We start from the raw sequence: 17,132 nt of genomic DNA on the forward strand, positions 1-17,132 counted from the left end.
TCTGATATTGACCTGACACTCGTGGTGCATTCAGGGACACGAATGAGGGTGGGACGTTCAGCATTAAAAATTAGTAGGGGGTGTTCAGGGAATAAAATGAGCATGAGCCATTCAGGGACTAAGACAATGGCGGGGTGTTCGGGAGCTATAACGAGCGTGAGGCATGAATGGGAAAGTTAACCTTTTCTGTTTTATCCTGTGTAAGTTTCATGGTAGGTAAAAAGTTAATAAGTTGCATAGTTATAATTTTATTCACAAAGTTGTGACTAAAACATTTTTTTTTTGGTTTTATCTTTCAACAAAGTCCAGAAATGTTTCTTTTAAATCCAGACTCTGAAGATATGAGTACCTCTGTCATCAGAGCCTCGACAGTAAACAGCTGGACCAGTAATAAAAATACTATATGAAGAAATGCGATAATTATATTAAAGAAATACAGTATATTACATTTAATGCTGAATAAATGTTTAGTGTGATAAGTTTAGACTTTCAGAGAAATTAAAGTGTTTTAGTTACAGATGAAACCATCTGTTTAAAGAATAAACATTAGTTTAAAGACCTGTTCTTACTTCAGCCTTCATTACCCATGATCCTTTAGTGTTAGTGTTCGGTTTGGGTACCTGGCTCTGACCAGAGGTGCAGCTCTCAGACTGTTCACCTGAAACACAAACTGAATATTCAGATATTAAAGTTGGTATTGTGACAACACTGCACACTGTATACTGTGTGTGTGTGTGTGTGTGTGCGTGCTTTGCCTCCTGATGCCATCACCGTCCAATCCCGTGCAGCTCCTGTATGTGTTGTTGTTTGTTCAGTAGAAGAAGATGCTTCCTGCCAAAGATGTTTCTGTGTGTGCATGTGTGTTGTCTGTCTAGCTTTGTGGGGACCACTCTGCGTTTTAAACTATCATTGTGAGGACATTTTTGCAGGTCATTTCTTTAAACCTTTGGTTTTAAGGTTCAGGTCAGAACCAGGTTTAGGTGAGAAGGGTTAGGTTAAGGGTTGGGATTATGGGCTTGGCAACACATTAAGTTAATTAGGGTCCTCACAAGAATAGAAAGACGTGTGTGTGTGTGTGTGTGTGTGTGTGTGTGTGTGTGTCAGGGGTCAGAGCTGTGTATTAATGTGTGTGTACAGTAGACGACAGTAGATCTGATGTAGAATAAACTCAGCTTGTTGTAAACTCTGTCTCTGTCCTGAAGGGGGCGTCACTGCTCTGCTCGTCCAATCAGAGAGTGGCGTTGCAAACAGCTGCTGTCAGAGGTCTGATGGAGCTTTTGGTTGATTTTATTTAGTTGTCAGAGAACGTGAAGGAAACACTAATCAGAGTTGGTTTATCTCATGCAAAGTCTGCAGATCTACAGAAATATAATAAACATTAAAGACAATGATTCACACAGTCCTGCAGTCCTCTGATAAACTACACACACTCCCAACATCTTATTACATTCATCATCTACTTTACTTCAAAATAAAGGATCTGAGGACATGGTAAAAAATTACTAATAATACTAATAATTTTACGCTCCCTCAGGAAAAGTACAAAAGTATTCTCACAAAAATTTAAAGTATGAAAAGTATTTATTATGCAGAATGACTCCTTAAAGTGTCATCTGTGTATACACTGTAAAAAAAATCTTTGTCTTAAATCCACAGTGGACACACAAAAAGTGTGGGTCTTTAAAGTGATTCTACCATCCAATAAAAATATATATTGTTTTTTAGTTTTGTCACTTTATTGTAAACTTTCATCCATGTTGGGATCCTTTAGGTGTGATGACTCCATGTTACTCCATGAGTATATTTACTCAAGGATTAATACCATTTCATGCTACTCGACACATTTCAGAGGTTAGTACTGTAGTTTTTACTCCACTATATTTATCTGATGGCTTTAGATTTTACATTTTTAAAAAAACTATTATTTTATCTCCTAATAATAACCTTTGCAATCACCTTACAACACTTTCCTCAGAATTGTGAGTAGAAGTTTAAAGTCAGTGTGCAGTTGATCAGGCCCACGCTGCTAAAACTAACTCTACCTAATCCAGCAGTCTCACAAAAACAGATTTATGTGACATAAATAAAAGTGAATCCAGTTACAGTCCTGGCACACAAGGGATCTGAGGATACACAGTGATAAGATTATCACTAATTTCCATTATGGTCCTCACAGGAAAGAGGTTTGATGGCGTTTTTTCAGGTTTTTCAGAAATAAAAACGTGCTGAACACATTGTGAAAATTGGTTTAAGTGTTTGTTTTAATGACAGAGCAGACGCCGGGGGCGGGGGCGGGGCTTATAGGAGGAGCGGGGCTTACGGCGGTCAGTCTGCAGCTGGAAACTGAACACACACACACACAGACGCACACAGAGTGACTCTGTCACGAGCTGGAGACGAACCTAAGTTTCACCTGAGCCTCACCTGAGCCTCACCTGAGCCCGTTGCTGCCTACGAACACAGGTGAGTCCGACTGCACGAGACACAGCACGATGAAAAGGAGCGTGAGAGAGGCAGAGTAGATTTTAATCTGTCAGAGACACAGAACCGCGGGGTGATCGATCGATCAGTTATTCCGAGGTTAATCAATAAATTCTTTATTCTAACAACTTCAGAATGAAACCAGGTTCCGTTTGTGACGAGATGAAGCAGAAAAGTAACCGGGAATGTTTGAGATTTGACTGAAAATCACATTAAAAAAATCTTAACACTGTAGATTTCTTCTCGCCATCGATTGATCGATTAACACAAGTTGTTGCCAGCGGGGTGTTGTGTGTCTCCTGGCGGTTTGGCAAAACCGGAACATGAAGGCGCTTCCTTGTTTTCTCCTCTGACTTAATGAAACCAACACACTTTAATTTTATCTAAAATCCGGCCACTACACCACCTGCCACTCAGCAGTCATTTTCACCTGTGTGACATCACCGCTGTGGGCGTGGTTGAATGTCAAACGGAGGTTGATGTGTGTGATCAGGGAAGGCGAACAGGCCAATGAATTGGACCTAACAGAAAAAAAAAAGAGATGAGTGTTTCTAAGTTAACATGAGCAGACCGGCTTTACAGAGTCTGTTTTAATAAAGTCATGTTGTGTTTACTCTTATTTTAAAATAAGAATGTTCAGGCTCACTGCTTTTGGCTGAAGATGGAAGACAAGTCCGTATTATTCATGTTTTGCCAAAATATAACGTCAGTTATCTGTCAGTTATCTCTTTTAATTATTAAAACATAAGGCAAAATTTAGCTTCCAAAAATCTGCCTTTATTCTCAGTTTCTTTTTTAGTTTTAGTTCATAATAAACTCAAACTGTTTTTAGACTTTGTACAGTTCGTTCGTACAGTTACAGCTGACTGATAAACTAATAATAACTAACTGACAGTTAATGTTCACAGAGGAAAAGACAAACAGAGAGATGTCAGGCTCAAACAGGTGATGTCAAATTAAACAATGAAAGTTGAAAAATGAATGAAAAATGATATTGAAATTATTACAAAATGTTTTTCACAAAAACAATCAAAGATATCATGTCAACATGAAAAAATCTGTCAGTTCAGACATTTATGAAAACACGTTATCAGAGGTGAAATGATCGGGTTAATCAGTTATTGATGGACAGAAGATAAATCAATGAGATCCAAAAAGTTTAATCTCTGTATAAATTCAGTCCCTTTGTTTTCATGTCGTGGTACTGTGAAATAAAAAAAACTGTCATGACTGACAGTAGAACAAACATGTTTGAGGAGGTTAAACACAGAATGAAGGCATCACCTGAAGGCATCACCTGCAGCTCTGTAACTGACAGGCTCCAGAATCCAGCCTCTATAATGATTCCCAGTAGGTTTACAGCTTACAGTGTCTTCCTCTTCTAGCCACCCTGAATTCAGGTGAGTTTTGAGTGTGTGGGAATTATGGGCTTGGCAACGCATTATGACACATGCAACACATTCCCCTTGTGTCAGAAGTATTCTCTCAAATACACACCTGTAAAGTTTGGTGACTGCATCTTGCACAGGTGTTACGCCGTTGCAGTGACAACATCTGCTCAGGTGTACAAACAGGTTTAATTTGACATTTCTCAACACTAGTACCTCCACGATGCCTCAGAATACGTAACGATATGTTGTTCAGTACATTGCTTTAAGAAATATCATATTATGTGTTTGTAGATCTGCAGAAGGAAGAAGGAGGAGGAGCTAAGGGAAGATGAGGAGGACAGGGGAGCAGAGCGATGACAACGCCACACTCATTGCCATGGAAGCCAAGCCGGAGAACAATTACGGCAGCATCACCATGGTAACAGCTATCAAAGTGTAACCTGATCAATAACAAATTGAATGACTATTGGAAAGATTAATCAGTCTGACGATCAGCATTTCAGAAAACGAAGGAGACTTAAAAACACTTATCATTATTACTGTTATTATTCATGGTAGTTGTAGTAGTTGTATATCATACTACAGAACTACATTATTATTATTATTATTTATCATAATTATTAATATCATTTAGTAAATAAACTGTCATATATATTGCATACACATGCAAACTAATATTATACATTTTTCATTTTATATTTATATTATTTTCACATTATACTTTATACCCATATATTACTGATCATATGTGTGTACTGCACAGTTGGTAACACAAATGTTTCTGGGGCGTTGTCACTTGTGAGGGTACTGTTGTTTGGAAATCAACATGAACCCAAATAGCTGATTGTGTGTGTTCTGTAATTAGTACCAGTTTGCAAAGTTATTTCCGGGAAACTTTCTGGGAAATTATCAGGAAAATAGAGATAAAATCCCCTAAAATCCATTAAAAACTCACATATCCATACACTGCATTCCTGGCTCCAGGCTATGTTTAGCCTAGCTCGGCACAAAGGCTGTGAACAGGTTGAAAGTGCCTAGCTCCATCAAAAAAGAAAAATGGCGTGAACTGAAACCCTGGCTTCACTCATTTAGTCTCTCAGCTGTTTCTTTATGAAACTTAGCGAGTGTTTGTTTTACTGTGGCTGCAGCAGGAGACAGGAAGTGTGTGACAAGGAGAGACAGAGCGTCTCCGCACAGTTTAACGCCTGCTGAGTGATGAAACATTAGAGAACAGTAGATGTTTGTTCTGTTCTTCCTCTCATCACTGTGCTTGTCATCAGTCTCATTAACAGCAGTGGAGACATGAAAGAGCAGGAAGAGTCAAATCTGCACCGATTATGAACTGCACATCACACGGTGGCCAGTGAAAAACCATTAACATGGCTGCAACCGTTCTCTGTTCTTCTTAGTGTTCTGCTTCGCTCTCACAGCATCAGGCAGCTGCTGTAAAACAGCTTTAAAAAGCCTCTGTCCACGACCTGATGAGTAGCAAACAGCAGACTAACACAGTCAGAGACCAGCTGGTGAACACAGTGGAGCATTTAGCAGCTAAAGAGCCAGATATTTCCCTCAGGAGCTGGAGGGGACCAAAAACAGAGATAAAAGAGAGGGACATCCAATCTGGATGCCAAAATTAGTTCAGTTTAGCTCTTAGTTTGGTTATTTGATGTAGGTGAAGTGGTAAGTGAGACCCCAAAAACAGGAAAGAAAAAATTGATCATTCTATTACTATTTATTATGAACAGGTGAAAAAGCTGAGTAAATCAGGTGAGAGAATTAACTGATCATAATCAATCATATCAATCTGTCTCTTAGCTAAATTCTTGACTTGTGATGAACTGTTTGATTATTTTGTCTTCTTGTTTGACTAAAATCAATTTCCCAGAATGCACCTGATCAGCCTCGGGACAGGAACGTGTTCAGTGACGGATCAACTCGAGTTGGTGAGCAGAACATTCATTTTCAATACTGAGAGGACAGGACATTCAGAGGATGAACAGTGAGGATTAGCAGTCAGATGAGTTGTCAGCAGGTGACCTCTGACCCTAAACAGACCTGGACAGGTGTTACAGCTGGACCAAATACATGAAAAATAATGACAGATTTATCACCTGTGGACAAATCACGTGGGACATGAAGTCAGATGTTTCTATTTACAATAGTTTTGAGACCTTTTGACAGGGATGACATCACATCGGTGATGGTGTGAATACTGTGCTCTTATTGGACAGATTTCGTGTTGGTGTGGGAGGAGCCTCTGAGCTCTCAGAAGGAGGAGAATACTGGTGTTAACCCCACCCACGTAAAGTGGAGGGAGGAGTTTCTGAACCGACTGAAACACTCCGGACTGCTGCAGGAACAGGTGAGCAAAGCAAACACGCCTGAAAGCACGGCTGAGCTTCAAACACCAAAACTCAGAAAGTCAGAAAGTGAGACAGAGCCGAGGCGTTAAAGAAACAGAGTGTTTGAACAGCGAAGCCGGACACCGATCAGGTTTTTCTTCTCTTGTTAAAAACATCTGTCACATGACTTCAGCCTGGAGGAAGCAATTCGATCATTTACCCAAGTCAACACATCCACGTTTGAACTGTATGTAAAAGTTCACAAGTACACAAGTACACAAATATTACTGTATCTTATTACTGTCTCTATATACTGTATAATATTATTAGTTACTGTACTAAACTGTATCTTTAAAACCTAAATCTGAAAAGTAAAGTGGCGTCTGCAGATAAGTGCACTGCAGTAGAACTAAGAAGTAACAGAAAATGGGAATACTCAAAGTACGTGAAAATTGAGTGGTGCGGTGGGATGCGGCTCTGGCTCTTGACATTTCTTAGCTGCTACTGATTCAGTTTCCATGCTGTACCTGAATCAGAATCCCAAAAACTGTGCTTATTTTCAGACAGACAACTGTACAGTGTAGCGTTGTTTAGCTCTTGTGGTCAGTAGGGACGTGAAGCTGGATGTTGTCTGAGAAGCAGAATGTTTGTGCATTGTGTGACCCAGTGGGAGCAGATAAAGATGGAAAGGGAGTGGGCCCAGAGCCGATCCTTGTGGGACTCCACATGTGAAATCATCAAATAATCCTGAAGAGATTCTGTTGGACAAACATGATTTAGTTCATTCCACTGTATTTCTCTCTACAGAAGGAAGTCCTTAATACGAAGACGAGAATTAGTTTTGTCCTCCTCAGTGCTCCGTGGAGTGTCCTCTGTTATTACGCTGAGGAAATCAGTCTGAGAGTCCCTCTGCAGGTAAAACACCTCGTCTTAACACCTTTAACACCTCTTAACACAGACCAGCGTCCTCACCTGAGTCCCCATGTGTCCTCTGCTCTCTTGTAGGTGGTCACTGCTCCGGTCGTTGCCTGGTCTGAAAAGATTCTATCCAAGCTGTCCCTTCCCAGCCCTATGTCCCAGGATGTCCCCAACCCCCCTCCTATCTACTACACCTGTCAGTTCAGGAACAACAAGCTGCAGAGGTGATCGACACCACAAACAGACCACAGTCGTCTTTATTCCATCACTTTATCACATTATGAAAACCCCTGTGAGAAATAAAAACATGCTTCTACAAAACTCGTTTTTCTTAATAAAAAAAGCCAAAGTTGTCTAAACTGGTGAGACCGAGTCTGAATTTGTAGTTCAAACATTTGAAATAGGGCCGAAAGGGATTAACAGTTTGAGTGTTAACAGTTGTTGTGAGCTGCAGTACCTTACCTGTTTTCTGTCTGCAGGTTTCTGGGCAGCGACAACAAAGAGACCTTTTTCAAGACGACTCAGAGACACCAAGTGGTGAGTCCCCCACCACTCCCCACTCTGCACTGTACATATACCCTGAGTCATATGCAGCTTCTTTATGAGCCCAGACGCCCAGAGAACAAACACAATGTCTGTGTCATCTGGCCCTGAAGTTTCTGTTTGTCAGTGAGCTGATTAAACTCTATTCAGGAATGTGTGAGATCAGCATGAACCAGGTATTAAAACTGGACTCTGATAGAGAGGGGGTTTTAAGGCCTTAGATCAGGTTCCATAATAATTTCATAATAACACCAAAAGGAAAGGTTGTTGCTTTGTGAATCATCCTGTGCTTCAGTTATCTCACCCGACCTGGAAAAAGAAGGTGCGGGTTTGTTTTGTGTGTTAGTTTTTCTGTAGGTTTGAAAAAGAGAAAACTGTTTTTGTTTCCTCAGATGTGTTTTTGGTTAGATTTCTGTCACAAAATAGAAAATGAGAGTAAAATTAAAGAGATATTTTAATTTGTAATTATTTCAGAATCATCCACTGAACAGAGAAACAGATATGAGACTTGGTTTTGGTTTATTTATTTATTAGATTAAATGTATAAAAGAAAAAATATATATATTTATTTTGTTTTTGTTTATCGGATTTAATCAAATAATTAAATGAAAATGTGACAAATAGGCCCAAAATCTTATATTTTAATTGATCTGACAGTTAAATTTGTTTTTTTTTCTGTGATTTTGTCACACAGACAATCTCTGCTTCATGAATGATACAGTAATATTAATAAATACATAAATAATAACCGCAGATTTTAATCATTTGTTCTGATCTTTAAAATCAATCTGTCACATTTGGAAACTTTCCAAAACAGCTTCAGAGCCTCGTCCTGGTCTGACCAGGGTTTATGGAGTCTGGATGGAGGCGTGGCCCTCACAGACTCCTCTGATTGGTTCGGCTCTAAACTTCTCAGATTCCAGGATGTTTCAGTCAACAGACGGATACTGCAGGCGGCAACGCCTCCTCCTCAAACACCGTCTGAAAACACACACTTTCAAACTCACACTTTCAAACACAAACAGTCTAGAACTTAACTTAAACACGCAAACTAAAATAAAAAAAAGCACAATCCTGCGGTTAAAAAGCTTAGTTTCTGTCACACGACTGAGCTAAAATCCTCCTCCTCCAACACGATCCTGTCAGCAGCAGTTTTGCAAAGGAAATAACTCAACAACATGAACAGATCTTCGAAGAATATCACACTAAAACATTTAATCTCTGACACTGGTCCAGGAAGTGGCTCATCTGGCTTTGCACTGGAAACAGGATGAAAGTGCTGCTTCCTCAGTAAAGCCCCAGGAACATATTTCACTTTTTTATAAAGATCAAGGAAAGAAACCTTGAACGAAAGGGTTAATCTTACTTCACAGAAGTTAATGGACTAGGAGCAGGACTGGATCTTGAGTCCCCGCAGTGACTGTGTCCTGTCCTTGCAGCTGTATGAGATTCTCGCCAGGACTCCATATGGTTCGGTGAAGAAGGGGGAGGTGGGAATCGACCGACTGCTGAGTGAGCAGGCCTTCACTGCTGCCTACCCTCTGCATGAGGTGAGTTCCTAACCCACACCCCTAAAAACCAGAGGGTCTGGCCTGCAGGTGTAGGACATGATAAACAGACTATGTGACAAAAATTCAGACATTCAAACGTGGAATGATGAATTACAGGTATCCAAACTCAAACCCAACCTTATTCTACTTTTATTTTCTGTGTTTTCAGGGCGGTTTCCAGCTGCCAAACCCCCCAGTGCCCCCACAGTCTTTAAGTCTGAGACAGATATTGTATGCATACTGGGCCCAGTGGTCCTGCTGGAGACGATACCAACCTCTGGACCACATCAGGGAGTACTTTGGAGAGAAGATAGCACTTTACTTTGCCTGGCTCGGTAACTATAGAATCAACACCACTAACTACTACGAACTATTTTTCAGCTGTTTCAACAGTGACTTTCTGACACTGGATATAATGTTGGTTCCTGTATAAACTCTGTCTGTAGGTTTCTACACTGGTTGGCTGTTGCCGGCGTCTCTCGTTGGGACCGTGATCTTCCTGTTTGGGTTTTGGCTCATGGCCACTGATGTTCCTGCGTAAGTTGATGTCCAGTTCTCTCCACTAATGATGTGATGAACCTCAGCTTTATTTACCTGTTGTGAAGAGTTAAACACCTGGTAACTGCGTACTGATATCTGTGTGTGTGTGTGTGTGTGTGTGTGTGTGTGTGTGTGTGTGTGTGTGTGTGTGTGTGTGTGTGTGTGTGTGTGTGTGTGTGTGTGTAGGCAGGAGGTGTGTGACAGTGGAAATAGCTTCGTCATGTGTCCCATCTGTAACATCTGCTCCCACTGGAACTACTCCAGCATCTGTGTCACCTACAAGGTACCCGTGTCTCTGTCCACCTGTCTGTCTCTCTGTCCGCCTGTCTGTCTCTCTGACCGCCTTGCCTGTCTTTCTGCCCTCCTGTCTGTGTCTCTGTAGGCAGGTCTCCTGTTTGATAATGGAGGGACAGTGTTTTTCAGTGTCTTCATGTCTCTGTGGGCCGTCACCTTCCTGGAGTACTGGAAGAGAACCTGTGCAGTTCTGTCTCACCGCTGGGACTGCTCCGACTTCGAGGACATCGAGGTACCGGTCTCAAACCTGTCTCACAACATGAACCAGGATTACTCATGCTGGGCTTCTTTCATTTTTCTGTTAAAAAGAAATCATGCTCTGGTTATATGATCTCTTATTCCCCACTAAACACATGATTTATACCAGTGTTTATTAGCCTGGTGGCTGAACACGTTACTTGTAGCGCTGTAGGTCACAGAAATATGCAGCAATTTCTGTAACCCTCGCCATCCTCCACAGGAGCGACCTCGTCCAGAGTTCACAGCCATGGCGCCAATGACCATGAGGAACCCGGTGACCGGAGCAGAGGAACCTTACTTTCCTGAAAACAAGCGATTCAACAGAACTTTGACTGGCTGCATGGTCATCATCACCATGGTGAGTCTCTTGGCCTTTGACCCTTAGACCTCTGACTACTCTGACACTGAGACATCCTGGATTTCCACCCCATCCATGGGGGGGGGTGGAAAAAACTGTGTGTGTCAGCTGATTATGATGTCACAGAACTAAAATATTACCTGATTGGACCATACACCTGAGCCCTGGGCACACACGTAAAAGGCTCCCTACCCATTTTTTTTTAATCTCTTCAGTCTCTTTGTAGATGTGTGTCTGACTTTCCAACAAGAAATTTGAACAGTGATTTGAGCTTCATACAGAGGCTCTGGACTGGAGGTCCCTTGTCTCATTGGATCTATGTGTCCAGTATTCCCATTCAGTAATCCATCCATCATTGGGGGGGTGGAGCTGGGTTATGGAAGCAGAAAGGTTTAAAATCACCAATGAGGGACGTGAAGCAACATATTCATATCAGTATGTTGACCTTCCTGTATGCAGATTGCTGTGGTGCTGATGTTCCTCATCGCCATCATAGTTTATCGCACCATCCTCAGCATCATCATCTACAAGTCTAGCCACAGCTTCTTCAACATATCTGTGAGTACCACACAAGGCAACACAACACAACACAACACAACACAACACAACACAACACAACTCAAGTATTCCTGTTAATCTCTATGGTTTGATAGAAAGAACAGAAGCTCCAGGACACTTCCCTGAGGGACTCCGCATGTTACAGGTTTCACATTTATGTTTCTGTTTTCTGTTTTCTGTCTCTGTGTGTGTGTGTGTGTGTGTGTGTGTGTGTGTGTGTGTGTGTGTGTGTGTGTGTGTGTGTGTGTGTGTGTGTGTGTGTGTGTGTGTTCAGGCGGGGCGGATAGCCAGTATTTCAGGATCAGTGTTGAACCTGTTGGTCATCCTCATGCTGTCCAGGGTTTATATTGCACTGGCTCACACCCTCACCCGCTGGGGTGAGTCACACCTTTGTCCTTACCTTCCTCATGCTCAGTTTTATCCTTGGATTTTTAACAAATTTCATTCTGATGAAACACATTTTATGTTTTGTACATATTATATGTATTTTTAGTTTCTAGTCTTTTTGTCAAGGAATTTTTTTTCAAGGAATATATTTCTTTGTCTGTACATTTAATTCAGTGTTTCTGGGTTTTAGTTTCTGTTTTATTTAAATGATTTAACAACCTAATTATTTGGGAAAATTACCCACAAACGGCCTGAAATGAACCAAAAACAACAAAAACCATTTTCTCCTGAAAAATGTTGTAAACTGCTCCTGAAAACATTGGTGAATATACTATACTGAGGTTGTCAAAAAACATTTTTGGAATATTACACAATTCCTCCCTGTTTCCATCAGAGATGCATCGCACTCAGACTAAATATGAAGACATGTTCATCCTGAAAGTTTTCATCTTCCAGTTTGTCAACTTCTACTCGTCTCCTGTTTACATCGCCTTCTTCAAAGGCAGGTGAGAACTGCTCCAGCCAATCAGAATAGGCCTTTTTTATTCACTCGATTCCAAATTCCCCTTTTTCTTTAATTTCTTCCCTTTTCTCTTACTTCTTCTTCTGTTGTTTTGTGGTTCCTTCTTCTTTGGCTGTATTTGGGTGATGTTATTGGCAACTGATTGGTTGCTGTGATTAAAACATGAAGTCAGGACTTTGTCTGTTGGTTCGTGAACTCGTAGTAGAAGTGAAGAACAGGAGGAGAGGAGTCATGGTGCCTCCTGCAGGCTGATGATGAAAACATCCAGCAGTGTGTTCACAGAGTTAAAAACCCACTGAGGGTCAGCAGCCAGACACTAATCAAACCCACAAAACTCCATTTAAGTTCTACTGGAGATCACAAAGTTTTCAAAGAGCTAAAATATGTCTGAATTTTTTAATCTTTTGCTAAATGAAGCAGCAGACATTGAGAACATTTCCATCTAATGGATTGATGCAGACATGAAAACATCAAACAGCTCGAACAGCAACACGTTACACAGAATATATGACGACTGACAGTCAGAGAGGAAGAGGATTATTTTCCAAACTTAACGCTGCTTCAGGGGAGAGAAGGAGAAAAGCAAACATTAACATTTGTTTATTTGTTTGTTTGTTTGTGTCTCTTCAGGTTTGTTGGTTACCCTGGACACTACAACACTCTGTTTGGAGTTCGCAACGAAGACGTGAGTCTGTCACACTGAAGATGACGAACAAAGCACATAAAGGATTGAATTCCCCTGAAATATAATTCAGCAAAAAAAGATCAATAACTTTTTTCACCATTAATACCTGGAAAGATCAGGTCACAAATGAATGCTAAAATAAAAAAAGACCTGATTTTTAAAGGACAAATTACACTAATTTGGCCAACAATGTAGAATGTAGCTACAGCCTTCCCAAGCAATATATTAAGAGTAATAATAGGGGCACAGATAATTATATATTAATATCAGTCCATCTGCTTAAATATGAAAAGATGGACAAATATAGATGCAGTCAATCATAGATATGTACTGCATTTGGAAGTCTAACAAAAATGATTATTAATGCAGTAACACTATTTAAGGACAATTTAGTTCAGTGGCAGTGAAAATATGCGACAACAGAAGTAAAAGCTTTTTATTTCTGGTCATGTGCTACAGTGTGGAGCAGGTGGATGTCTGATTGAACTGGCTCAGGAGCTGCTGGTCATCATGGTGGGAAAACAGCTGATCAATAACGCCCAGGAGTTCATTGTCCCGTAAAGACACACACACAGACATATAAACAGACACAAACACTGAGAAGGAACAAAACTTAAGTGAACTGACTTCTCCCAACGTATTTCCACTAAAACAAGGAAAAATAAGATATTCTCACGTGAAATCACCTGAAAACAAGATAATAACTTGTATGAATGAGATTATATCTTGTGACAATGAGATAATAAGATCCGAGAACAAGTTAATGGTTTGTGAGAAGAATAAAATGAAGGGTGAAAGAGAGATAAGAACTTGTGACAACAACACAATATCTTTTAAGAACAAGACAGAATACATATTGAACACAATGTTACATGTGCCATGTATGAGAAAGGATGTTAGAGCCTCTGACTGTTTTCTGAATGAAAATGAAGGCTCATTATTTGGCAGGAAGTTGAAGTCATGGTGGCAGAAGAGGAGAATGAGTCCACAGCTGAGAGAGGTGAAGAAGAAGGAGGGAGAGGAGGCTGAGAGGGAGGAGCAGCAGGAGCAGCAGGAGCAGGAGGTCTCTCCCTGGGAAGCAGACTACCAGCTGCTGGTCTGTGAGGGACTCTTCAGCGAGTACCTGGAGATGGGTGAGTCCTGTCCCGCTGATACTCCTGGGGCAGCTGGATGGGTGCATGTACAGTGTTTCATGTAAGCCTGGTCCATGACTCATCACTGTAAATCCTCCTGGTCCTCCTCAGTGATTCAGTTTGGTTTCATCACCATCTTCGTGGCAGCATGTCCCCTCGCTCCTCTCTTCGCTCTCATTAATAACTGGATAGAGATTCGATTGGACGCTCAGAAGTTTGTGACTGAATATCGCCGCCCTGTGGTGGAGCGTGCACAGGACATCGGCACCTGGCTTCCCATCCTGCAGTTTATCATGCACATAGCTGTCCTCAGCAACGTAAGACTCTGTGATCCTACATGTCCGTCTTTGTGAGGACCAGTTAGATATTAGCAGCTTTAGTGAGGACATTTTGTCACCTCTTCAAAAAACTATTTGAGCGTTAATCAGCAGCCAACAGGATCTGAACTTTTCTAAATCTGCGATTTTAGGCTTTCCTCATAGCGTTCACCTCGTCCTTCCTGCCTCGTCTGTACTATCGCTACACCAGAGACAGCACACTGAGGGGCTTCATCAACTTCACTCTGGCAACATCACCACACGACTACAACCAGCAGCCCCAACATATCTCCTGCAGGTAGGCAACTACAGCAAAATATATTCCTCAGGTTGGCACAGCCACTCTCCATGTGAAGCTGATGTTGCTGATATTCGCAGTGATGCTGATGTTTCCAGTGTTGCTGCTGATACAGAATGAGCTCTTCAGCCTGTCCAATGACTGAACTATCAGTTCAGTTTATGTAATGTGGATTTAAATCTTTGGTCTGAATAGAAACACTGCAGGTGTTAAACTGATGATTGGTCTGTTTGAACCAATCCCATCACACTCTGGGACACAGAGGTTAATTGTTCTGTCTAATACAGTAGGGTAAGCGATGATAATGATGTAAACTGCTGTTGATAATGTTGTTTTGTCTCTTCAGGTATCGGGGTTTAAGGGATGAAAATGGTGACTACCTGCCTGAGTACTTTCACTTGCTCGCTGTACGGCTCAGTTTTGTCATCATCTTTGAGGTCAGTGACTCTCACACATCAGGTTCATTTGATAATGCTTGTTTACAGAAAACTTGTATAAAGTATGAAAGGTTCACCTGGTGAAAAGTAGTGTACTGATCAACAGTGAAGTGTTGATCAGTAAAGAAAACGGCAGGTTTGGGTCCTGGTGACTTGATGAAGGCGTTTCTTGTCTTTCTTCCTCAGCATGTGGTCTTCTTCATCGGCCGTGTGATCGACATGATGGTCCCTGACGTCCCGGAGGAGGTGGAGATAAAGATGAAGAGGGAGCACTACATGGCTAAAGAGGCACTGGCTGAGAACCAGGTACAGTGAAACGGATCAAAGTTAACAGCCTTTCGGGGCGTTGTATACACTGAAATATACTGAATATATATACATATATATACACACACACACTGAAAATGAATTACTGAAAATCAAACATTGCTTTTGAATTGTGGTTCAACAGAATCATTTTTAAAAACAAACTAATGAAACTGGCCTGGACAGTGATTTCTGATAATTTTGACAATTTTGTCCAGGTGTGTAGCTCACTCAGTAGAGCAGGTGCCCCATGAGCAGAGGTTGCAGTCCTCCCTGCAGTGGCACGGGTTTGATTCCACCCGCTGGCCCTTTGCTGCGTGTCATTCCTATCTCTCTCTGTCTCTCTCTCCCCATTTCCTGTCTTTCTTCAACTGTACTATCGTAATAAAGGGATAAAAAAACCCACAAAAAATACTTTTAAAAAAAGGATAACAGACTTAGTTAACAGACTTTCAACTGCTGGACATCATTTTTTAAATGTTTTTTTTTTTGTTTTGTGTTATTCTAGTTTGATAATGTTGATGCTGATATTTATGTACAAGTCTAGTTTGGTACAGTATGTTTTAGGACTCATTGTATTGGTTAGAGGTTGGTTTGTTCCACCATTTGTTTCTGTGCTTCCAGTCTTTAGGGAGAAGCATGATTCCCAGCGATATGGTCACCCTTTCTGGTGAACTGCGACAGCGTGGATCTAGACCCTCACCACCGCTGCAGAGCGACTCCCCCCCACCAAACCTGAAAAAGATCCCAGAGGAAACAGATACACTAGACAACTGTTGAGATGAAGTGGACTGTCCTGGATGTCATCCCACTACCCCAGCATCCACATCTAAATGACTGAGCTTCTTCTTTTGATCAACCTTCTGGACAGATCTACAAAACCACTATGAGACCTCTACAAGCAACTCTGCAAGAGGTCTACAGGACCTACAAGATGTCTGCATGATCTCTATATACAAGATCTATAAGACCTCTGCTGGGCATCTACAAGAACTACAAGATTTGTGTTATATCCTTTCATGCCCTTCAAGAGCTCTGTAAGCTGCTGATGAAACCTACAAGATGTTTGCAGGATCTCTGTAAGACCTATAACATTTTTGCTGGACCTTTACACAACCTGAAATACTTATGTTAGGCTGAAAGGCTTCTCCTAGATGTCTCCAAGAACCAGGGAAGTTGTGTTATATCCCTAGATGTCTTTTGGAAACTTTATAAGATGTTGACAAGACCTGCAAGACCTACAAGACATTGAAGAAATCTCTACAGCTAGATCCCAGATTGCTACAAGACCAACAAGTGAACAGGGCTGCAGGGAATCCTTGTTCATGTTCAGCTGTTACTGATTCTCATTCAGAGATGTTTATTCTTCCTGACTCTGCTGTCATATTAAATTATTACGTATTGAAAGGTGTTTCTATTCTTCTGTGGTCTGTTTATGAAAATATAGGAGGAAAAACATTTTAGAAACACTGTCATAATTATATAATTTGTTGTTAATTCTCACATGTGCAAACTAATTTACAAACTCTGTCCTCTGTTACTGAGATAACAAACTGATTTTATAATCTATACTATCTTAACAGTCATCCACATGGCAATGACAGGAAAAAGAGATTCAACAAAGATCCGTGACCAGATTTATATATTTTTGATACATTTATAGTTGTACACACTGTAACTGAAATCTAAACAAATATCTTGTTCATGTATTAACGCTGTTGATATTTTCTGGAAAAGGCTGAATATATGATGTTAATAAATTTCTTACAGATGTCAGATGTTTGTGTTAATTTATCATCATCAGAATGTTTTATAAGAACAGCTGTTCATG

The 17,132-nt window shown here is 40.9% G+C and overlaps 1 protein-coding gene across 1 annotated transcript; it reads left to right on the forward strand.

Annotated features, from left to right (window-relative positions):
* The first annotated feature begins 2,335 nt into the window (after positions 1-2,335).
* On the forward strand, positions 2,336-17,094 carry ano7 (anoctamin 7). Its single transcript, XM_041045798.1, has 24 exons — positions 2,336-2,463; positions 4,164-4,290; positions 5,758-5,815; positions 6,104-6,234; positions 7,022-7,129; positions 7,220-7,356; positions 7,612-7,669; positions 9,115-9,225; positions 9,395-9,560; positions 9,672-9,762; positions 9,952-10,048; positions 10,148-10,291; positions 10,520-10,657; positions 11,117-11,215; positions 11,490-11,592; positions 11,997-12,108; positions 12,756-12,810; positions 13,270-13,367; positions 13,759-13,943; positions 14,055-14,260; positions 14,413-14,558; positions 14,905-14,995; positions 15,182-15,301; positions 15,926-17,094. Exons 2-24 carry the CDS (start codon positions 4,201-4,203, stop codon positions 16,079-16,081), a joined length of 2,700 nt encoding a protein of 899 aa, XP_040901732.1. The 5' UTR covers positions 2,336-2,463; positions 4,164-4,200; the 3' UTR covers positions 16,082-17,094.
* The last annotated feature ends 38 nt before the right edge of the window (positions 17,095-17,132 follow it).

The sequence above is a fragment of the Toxotes jaculatrix genome, chromosome 9, assembly GCF_017976425.1.
Source record: "Toxotes jaculatrix isolate fToxJac2 chromosome 9, fToxJac2.pri, whole genome shotgun sequence".
Taxonomy (NCBI): Eukaryota; Metazoa; Chordata; class Actinopteri; family Toxotidae; genus Toxotes; species Toxotes jaculatrix.

What these genes read in the sequence shown, in the direction of transcription:
- ano7 (XM_041045798.1), top strand. Translation starts at nt 4,201, where the DNA reads ATGAGGAGGACAGGGGAGCAGAGCGATGACAACGCCACACTCATTGCC. An exon ending in CTGCCTACCCTCTGCATGAG is followed by an intron (nt 9,226 to 9,394) that starts GTGAGTTCCTAA and finishes CTGTGTTTTCAG; the next exon opens with GGCGGTTTCCAGCTGCCAAA. An exon ending in ACATAGCTGTCCTCAGCAAC is followed by an intron (nt 14,261 to 14,412) that starts GTAAGACTCTGT and finishes CTGCGATTTTAG; the next exon opens with GCTTTCCTCATAGCGTTCAC.